The sequence below is a fragment of the Microtus ochrogaster genome, chromosome 2 (assembly GCF_000317375.1).
Source record: "Microtus ochrogaster isolate Prairie Vole_2 chromosome 2, MicOch1.0, whole genome shotgun sequence".
Classification (NCBI taxonomy): domain Eukaryota; kingdom Metazoa; phylum Chordata; class Mammalia; order Rodentia; family Cricetidae; genus Microtus; species Microtus ochrogaster.
Window position 1 is genome coordinate 7,583,658 of NC_022010.1, and position 8,892 is coordinate 7,592,549.

General features: G+C 48.4%; 1 protein-coding gene across 2 annotated transcripts in view; it reads left to right on the top strand.

Annotated features, from left to right (window-relative positions):
• Nucleotides 1-8,892, top strand: part of Ksr2 (kinase suppressor of ras 2) — a 353,104-nt gene that overhangs the window by 133,904 nt on the left and 210,308 nt on the right. For both annotated transcript variants that reach the window (XM_026784070.1, XM_013349493.2), the window contains exon 4: nucleotides 2,315-2,828. In XM_026784070.1, coding sequence (XP_026639871.1) covers nucleotides 2,315-2,828 — 514 coding nt within the window. The remainder of the gene's footprint in view (nucleotides 1-2,314; nucleotides 2,829-8,892) is intronic.

Sequence of the window (8,892 nt, forward strand, 5' to 3'; positions counted from 1 at the left end):
CCCCCCCAGTTTATTAACTGAACTGTTTGCTTTTGTTTTGGTGATCAAGTACAGGGAGTTGCTGTGTCACTGGGGCTGACTGAAGATTGTCATTGGGGTGTATGTGGATCCACATACAGTTGTAAGGAAATATCACAGGGGTACCTGAAAGGCTTCTCTTAGTTTCTCTTAATAGTCACATCTTGCTAAAATGATAGAACCACAGCCAGGATATTGATACAGATACAGTGCAGTGATCTTGCCCAGATGTGTCCAGCATTTTGTACATGCATGCACGTGTGTTTGAGAATGAGCATGAATTCGGATCTGTATAATGTCCCACAACTGGACACACATGTCAAAATAATGAATGACATGCTTCTCTTGGGTTACTATTTTATAGCCACATCCACTTCCTCCCACCCCCTCATCCACCACCCCTGACATCTGCCAATCATGTCTAAGATGTTGTTCTCTGTGAGGTTGTGGAAATGGAGTCTGAGAGTGAGCCCTTTGGCGTTAGTTCACTTGTCCTCCCTGGGGACCGCCTGAGCTCTGTGCGTGGGTACTCGGCTCCCTCAGGTAGCAGTGCTGTGTCCTTGGTTTGTGTGGACCGTCACCAAATGTCACATGCTTCCCTCCCTTCAACCACGTGAAGGGCTTCCAGGCACGCAGCTGCTTGTCCATCAAGTCTGTGTCCAAGTCGGAGTCACGTGTTAAGATTGCTCCATAGGTGTGGTGGTTTGAATGTAATTGGCCCCCATCAGCTCATAGGGAGTGGCACTATCTGGAGGTGTGGCCTGGCTGAAGTAGGTGTGGCCTTGTTGGAGGAAATGTGTTACTGAGGGGGTGGGTTCCGAGGTCTCCTATGCTCAAGCTATGCCTAGTTCAGTTAGTGCTGCCTGAACAAGATGTAAAACTCCAGCACCATGTCTGCCTGCCTGCATAGCACCATGCCCCACCATGATGATAATGGACTGACCCTCTAAACTATAAGCCACCCAACTAAATGCCTTTATAAGAGTTTCTGTGGTCATGGTGTCTCTTCACAGCAACAGAAACCCTGGCTAAGACGATAGGTGAGCGTTATCCTTGGTAATCTTTTAAAGCACCCTGACATGGTTGGATATTGGGACTCAGAAAAGTCGCGGCCTAATCACTCTGCTTTGTGAAGTCTTTGGGGTGTGGGCTTCATAGCCACGAAGCAGTGGAAGGCAAGGCTATTAACTAGGGAGAAAGCAAGAAGGCAAACAAGGACACTTTGATTATGTTTGTGAGGGCCAAGTGGTACAATTATGAATGTGCCTGCAATATAGCATACGTGTGTACTAACATGCATGTGGTATGATGAGTACATGGTACTGTGATATGACATAGTGAACATGAGGTCCGTGTGCACGCTCTGATGATGTGCACCTGATGGAACATTCCTATGCTATAATGTATGGACCGTGTGTGTACAGGGTGAGGTGTACCTGATACGTTGCTTTAATGTGGTGTGGTCTGATGTGTATATGATGTGGTGTGTGGTGCAGCATGTCTACCATAGAACATGTATGTTGTGTGAGGTCCTTATGATACGAGGTATATATGATGCAGTATACATGGCATGAGGTGTGTGCATACAATGAGGTGTTTGTGATGCATTGCATACATAGCATGGAGTATGTATGAAAACACAGTATATATGAAAACACACCCAAGATGGTCAACACTGTAAGGTAAATTGAGGTGATATATACATGGTATGAGGAATGCAGGAGGTGTGTGCACATAGCATGAGATGTGTGTGGCCTCGGGAACATGGAGGCAACATGTGTATCATTTGCTTAATAGCGTGCACATTGTGTAGGGTACATATGTTGGAAGGTGCATTTGATGCAACATGGCACACCACACCTATGAGGTGGTCTCATGTAACGTGACCTGTATACCACATAGGGTGCAGATGTCGGTGTGCTTCACACTGTATTGTGTGCACACGATGTAACTTGCATGTGTGGTCAGGTGTGTGTTGTGGCTTGGCATATGAAGGGATGTGTAAGGTATATTGTGCTGAGTATAACCTGCTGTGATGTGCAGTGCCCATGGTGTGACATGTGTGGGAAGGTGAAGATGGCGGACCCCTGCCCATGCGAGCCCACCTTCTTTCTTCTGGCTTACCTGCCTCTCTCTGTGGGATGTAAGATGTCTGAGACATAAGGACTCGTCTGCTGTTACGTAAGACATGCATGGAGTGACGCATGCGCGGTAAAGAGCTGGTGGCTCTGCCCACCGCAAGCCTACCCCTTCCCCTTCCTTACCCGCGTCTCTCTGTTCCTTTGCTCCTACTCAGGAGGGAATCTCTCCAAACAAGACTGGATCATCCAGTGGCCCACCACAGAGCCAGGGCAGGACAACAACCCTGTGTGCCCCCCGGAGCCCAGCTCGTGGATCCGCACCCCCCTCTCCCAGAGCCCCAGGGTCCAGTCCAAATGTGTCCAGCCCTTCTGTCACAGCAGCCCTACGCCTGGAGCCCCCGTGTACACCCACGTGGACAGACTCACTGTGGATGCCTATCAGAGCTTGTGCCCACCGCCACTTCTGGAATCAGGCCACCGCTCCTTGCCCCCGTCACCCCGGCAGCGGCACGCAGTTCGCACCCCACCTCGCACCCCTAATATCGTCACCACCGTAACCCCTCCTGGCACACCACCCATGAGGAGAAAAAACAAGCTGAAGCCTCCAGGGACGCCACCACCCTCCTCTCGGAAACTTATCCATCTGATCCCCGGCTTCACGGCGCTGCACAGGAGTAAATCCCATGAGTTCCAGCTCGGGAACCGTGTAGATGAGGCCAACACGCCCAAGTGAGTGGGGTCAGTGGGTGCTTGAGGGTGGCTGAACCCCAGGAACGGCTTCTCTGGGAAAGTCAGAAGCAAACAGTCTTGTGTCTGTTGGTCTGGTTAAGGGGAAGGTGTCTTTGCGCTTTGTGTTCTGAGAAAGTAGGTTGGGTGGATTTTCTAGAGCTGGCAATTACTCTATCCACGATGGCCTTTAATATTTCTGAACGTTGGTAGGGCATATCACGACTTGGGGCTAAATTTAAGCTGTGGCCCATTTTAGTAGATAAGACTCACTGGGACACAGCCGAACCACCCCTTTAGTGTTGTCTGGGAGTTCTTTTGGGGAACAGTGGCAGCACTGGGTATGGCCCACCGAATCAGAAATACTTATCCTCTGGATAGAGGCAAGAGAAGTTTGTGGTCCCCTGCAGAGTGACCCTCCTGCTGGCCCTAGAAAGAGGGGAAAGTTACATGGTGGCCTCGAAGTATCCAGTAGACATATTAAAATGAGTCTAAAAAAATAAGCTGTACAACTCAACCAAAATAATTATCATCCCAACATAGTGTCAATGTAAAATGTGGTTATTCAGGAATTCTTTGTTCTTTATGAGGTCTTTGACATCTAGGCTCCTTTTGGGTGAGGCTGGGAGGGAGCCGAGGGGAGTGGGCAGAAGGCCTTGTGGATGTGGGGGCTGGGTACATGACATTAGGAAGGACAACATCACTCATGACCAAGAAGACCACTCAGTAGGCGTGTGAACCTGTGAGGTGGGACCTCTCCATATGGGGAAATAGTCTCCAGCTGTCGGAAGGAGGCCATTCTGACGTCTGCTATGACATAACGGAGTTGAGTCTATAGACAGGAAGTAGAATTGGTAGACTGGAGTTAGAGAGAGAGAAACGGGGTGCTATTATTCAATAGGTACAAAATTTGGGATGAGGAAATTCTCTGGTGATGGTTGGTGGTGTCATATATATAACCTGTGAAGCTATTTGATACCTTTGAGATGATGTTGAAAACTGCATCAGATAAGTAATTTTAATGTTAAGTTCATTTTGCCACAAACAAGAGAGTCCAGCTCCTGTTATCCAAACTGTGTAGGTCCAGACAGTCAATATAGTATTTTGGCTGTGCCAGGTGCATGGGTTTGTGTTGTCATTCCTCAACAACCAAAAAAGCTCATCCACAGAAGGTAAACAAATGTTCATGGCCATGCTCCATTAAAACTTTATTTATAAAAACAGTTTCCAGCTGGCCTTGGATGTAGTCTGTCTTAAGTCCTGGTAGGAACGTCATCTCCCTTTGGAGAAGCTATGGAGGAGAGGGTACCATTGTAGGAAGACACTCCAGCAGCTGGGAACCCTACCTTGAACACAAATCCCTTGATCAAAGTCAGATGTTGAAACAAATGAAAAAGGCTTTTCTCGTGAGAATTTGAGTTGATGCTCATGGTTTCCTGAGATTCACAGAAATCAGGGCCTGGAGACTCGAGGTGAGGAGGTAGAAGGAGTCCCGGGAAGGCTGATGGAGAGATTGCTAGAAGGAAAGTGGGGTGGGGGGGGGCTGGTCTGCCTCTCACCATCCCTGTGTGAACCTGGAAGTGACTTCACTCATCAGCCTGCAGAGTTTCTGGACCTATGACTTTTTTTTTAAGAAGTATTTTTTAGTTTTTGAAATTAAAATATAAATCACAGCATTTTTTCCCAACGGTCCCGTGCACCCCTCTCCTTGCTCTAATCTAAGTTCATGGCATCTATTTCTTTAAAACATATATATATATATATATATATATATATATATATATATATATATATATTCCTAAATACATAAATATAACCTGCAGACTCCATACAATGTTACCTGTATGCATAAGTCTTTAGAGCTGTGCATCTGGTATTGGATAACCAGTTGGCATGCTCTTCCCCAGGGAAGGCTATTTCTTCTGCTCTCAGCATCCTCAGTTGTCGGTAGTTCTTTGTTGAGGGTTGGGGGCACCAGTAGACCTATGGCAAGTTTTGAAAAAAGATGTATTTGTTTATTTTGTGTATATGAGTGCTTTTTCTGCATGTATACCTTTATGCCAGAAGAGGACATCAGATACCCCTATAGATGGTTTGAGTTGACATGTGGGTGCTGGGAATTGAATACAAGTCCTCTGAAAGAACAGTCAGTGCTCTTAACCACTGAGCCATCTCTCTAGCCCTGACCTATGATTTTATCTACCTGCGAGAGGCTGTCTTTTTGTGTTTTCAAGGTAGCCTCTCTCCCTTCTTCCTCAAGGACCCCGTCAGCTTCAGTGGTACTGGGATTCCACCTCAGGACGTAGGGGGCTAAACTCTGCTTATGATGGTCTTCTGTCTGGGTCAGTGAGATCCTTAAGGAGATAGGTTCCTGGCCGCCTCCAAGGACCCCAAGAGTCACTCCAAGGAAGCTGTGAAGGGAGGGATTGTGGTCACTGAGTTCTAACAATGAGACTCGGTGGGTAACATCAGCCCATACTTAGCGTGTTCTAAGCTGGTCCTGGCTTCTGCCAGGAAGTAACCTTGGGATCGTGGCTTTGACCCTGGGGAGGCTCTTCTCTCCTGTTGGTTGACCAAAAAGTGGGAATATGTTCATGCTTTTAAGTCTGAGGTTAGGAGCCATTAGTAGATGGTGATATCAATTTAATGGGCTGTGACCAGCATCGGAAAGAAGAAATTGATGGACTTAAAAGAGAACAGATTGAGAAAATGTGGTGTGGTGAAAGAATCGGGGTAGCTTTTGGAGGGCTCGTTCACACCCATGGATACATACAAATACACACACACACACACACACGTATACGCCTGCACACACACCCATATATATCCACATACACAAATGACCACACACACACATACACACCAGTGCCTATATATCAAGCTCCTTGAGAGCTCTTACTACTCAGGACGACTTTGATTCTAGATTGATCCCCACAGGAAGTAGGCGAGAAGGCATACATCTTCCCTCTGTATCTGATTCTGCTTTTCCTCCCTGCTGGGCATGGTCTCCATGGGGACTCGGCAGCCTTTTGCCCACCTTTATTTCTTTTTATGGTGGTGAGGTCGAGCAATGGAGGCCATAGGTCTTTCCGGAGAGAGGGGAGGCTTCCAAAACTGCTGACGTCTGTGACTTTATAAGTGCATTGTGTACCCTGGGAGGCTTTAAATTGTATCAAAACCAGCCTTGGCCCTTGGTGCCCGGGAAGTGGGTATCAGATGGTCTGGGTGGGTCCAAGTCCTGGCCCCTGGAAGCCTCTCTCCGGCGGCCTTTGCAGAATGATCTGAGTCAGAAAAGCGAGAAAGCAGGCTGGGGGTGTGACTCAGCTGGTAGAATCTTCCTAATGTGCAGGAAGCCCTGGCCCGACCCCAGCACTGCATAAACCAGGTGTTGTGACACACGCCTGTCACCCCAGCATCAGGAGGCAGAGGATCAAGTTCAGTAAAAGCCATCCTTGGCTATATAGTGAGTTTAAGGCCAGCCTGGAGCACAGGAGGTCTTGTTAAAAAAAAAAAAGTCAAAAACGAAACGGTAAACAAAAGGGGACCCTTTAGTGTGTTAGAGCGTGCTGTGTGGTGGACTAAGGTTCCTCGGGGCTCTCAGCTGGTCTTCGTCACGCTTGTCTGTCTGAATTCTCAGGAGAACATCGCCGTCTTCCTTGTTTTCTATTCCTTCCTTTTTTCTTGTTGTCATTACCAAAGACACATGCAGGTGATAAAAGAGGCTCCGTTCACGGAGAAGAATACTGGGTGCTGAGGAAGCTTTAAAAAGTCCAGAAAATGTTTAAAAGAGGACAGGGCCTGGAGGTCTGTCCTGCGGCCTTCCCTTTTCTTGAAAATTAATTAACTAATTAGTGTGTGCGTGTGCAGGTGCGTCACACACGCAGCGTGCATGTGGAGGTCAGGAGACAGCTTTCCTTCGGGAACCTCCTGCACCCTGGGGGTCAAACTCAGGGCATCAGGGTTGGCAGCAAGAGGCCATTTTTAGGGCCAAGCTGTTGCTTCTGCTCAAGGAGACCTTGATTTTTGCCATTAAAACAACTAAGGTGTAGAGTGATGGAGAAAGAAACCCCACCTCTACCTCTGCCACATGTGTGTACAGACACACGGTCACGTGCACTCACACACACATACCTACACACACACACACACACACACACATGATCACTCATCCAAACAAATGAACACACACACATATACAAAGGAATTTTATTATGACTTTTTGTTTCCAATTTTTTTTTTAAGTCAGGGTTTCTATGTAGCTTTGGAGCCTGTCCTGAAACTAGCTCTTGTAGACCAGGCTGGCCTCGAACTCACAGAGATCCACTTGCTTCTGCCTCCCAAGTGCTGGGATTAAAGGCGTGTGTCACCACCACTTGGTTCCAAATCCTTTTTAGAGATAATTTTCAACTATAAATTTTGAGAGGTAATTCCCAGCTACACCCTTATTGGGAAGCTATTGTGTGTGAAACACGGCAATGGCAGATGGCACTCCTACCCCTGGTCATAGGGAGTGAAGCTGCCCTCCCGCACACCAGTGTGACCTGCTGTATTTGTCACACATGAATGTGAATAGCCCATTCATGATCCCCACGTTTACTCTCTTCTCTATGTGTGTGGCATATGTGTGCTACATGTGTGTATTTGCGTGTGTGTGTGCATGCCCCCATTAGTGCACACAGAGGCCAGAAGAGGCAGCTGGATGGCCTGCTCTACCGCCCTTTGTCATGTGCTTTGAGACAGGGTCTCTAGTTAAACCTGGAGCCAGGTTTCAGCAAGCAAGCCTTGGAGAGCTCCCTGACTCCACCCACCCTCCTAGTGGGGGGTGCAGTCACATGACCACTCCTGACCTTCTTTACCTGCCCTCCTAGTGGAGGGTGCAGTCACATGACCACTCCTGACCTTCTTTACCTGCCCTCCTAGTGGAGGGTGCAGTCACATGACCACTCCTGACCTTCTTTACCTGCCCTCCTAGTGGAGGGTACAGTCACATGGCCACTCCTGGGGACTTGAACTCAGGTCTTCTTGCTCGCTTAGGGGCCATCTTACCTACTGGATCATCTCCCCAGCCTAACTCCTCCTAGAAGGCCCCAGTTTCCCCAAATCCCATCTATAGTATTTCTGATGCATGCCTTTCCTTAAAACTCTGTGTTGTTTCTGTGTGGCCAACTTCTCAAAGCTTTTCCTGGACTGAGAGGGGAGAAGCAGGCCGGGTAGGGTTTGCCCGTGTTTGAACCCTGAACTCTTCTCTCCAGACAATTCCCATTTTGTGCCAGGCCCGGGCTGTACCGTTTGTAGTGGGGAAGAGAACAGGCCTGGTTGAACAGATTCATTATGTAAATTAGATTTCAGGAGAGATCTTTTTGTCTATTTTAGAAAACTAATTATGTGCAAGTATTTAAACTCATCGACACACACCTACGGATCGTTGTACTAATTATGACGAGGCCGGCTGAGGTGAGGAGAGGAGAGTGGACGGAGAGCCGGCAGCAGAGTAGCCGTTACAGTGGTAACAGCCCTGCCTTCCTGTTTTCAGTATTTCCTTAAGTTTGTCTTAGGTACACTTGGTCCCAGAGTGACCCAGGAGGTCCAGGACCACTGGCGGTGATTCTGTGGTCCCCCGGGGCTGTGGAGTGACGAGACTAACGTTAAGTGGATGTGAGAACCGACCTGGTCAGGGCACACTGGCTCTTGGGATGACTCCCGAGAATTCCCCGTCTCTATCCACCGAATGGAGGCCATCCTGCTTCGTCCGCACTGCACCCATCGTGTGGTACACAGGTCTGTGGTCTTCTTAGCAGGGGGCCAGAGGAGCCAGGAGGGCAGCTTGGGGGCTGATTCTCCCTGGGAAGGGAGGGGCTGACTTCATTCTTCCTGAGGCTTCTCTTGAAAATCTTATCCTGAAGACCTGCTGTTAAATTCCTGTCAACATTTTCTCCTTTCTTCCTCTCTCCCATCTTTCCTTTCCTTTTCTCCTCCCTGTCCCCTTCCCTCCCTCCTGTCCTCCCTCCATCCCTCCTCCTCCATCTCTCCTTCCCTCCCCCTGTCCTCCCTCCATCCCTCCTCCTCC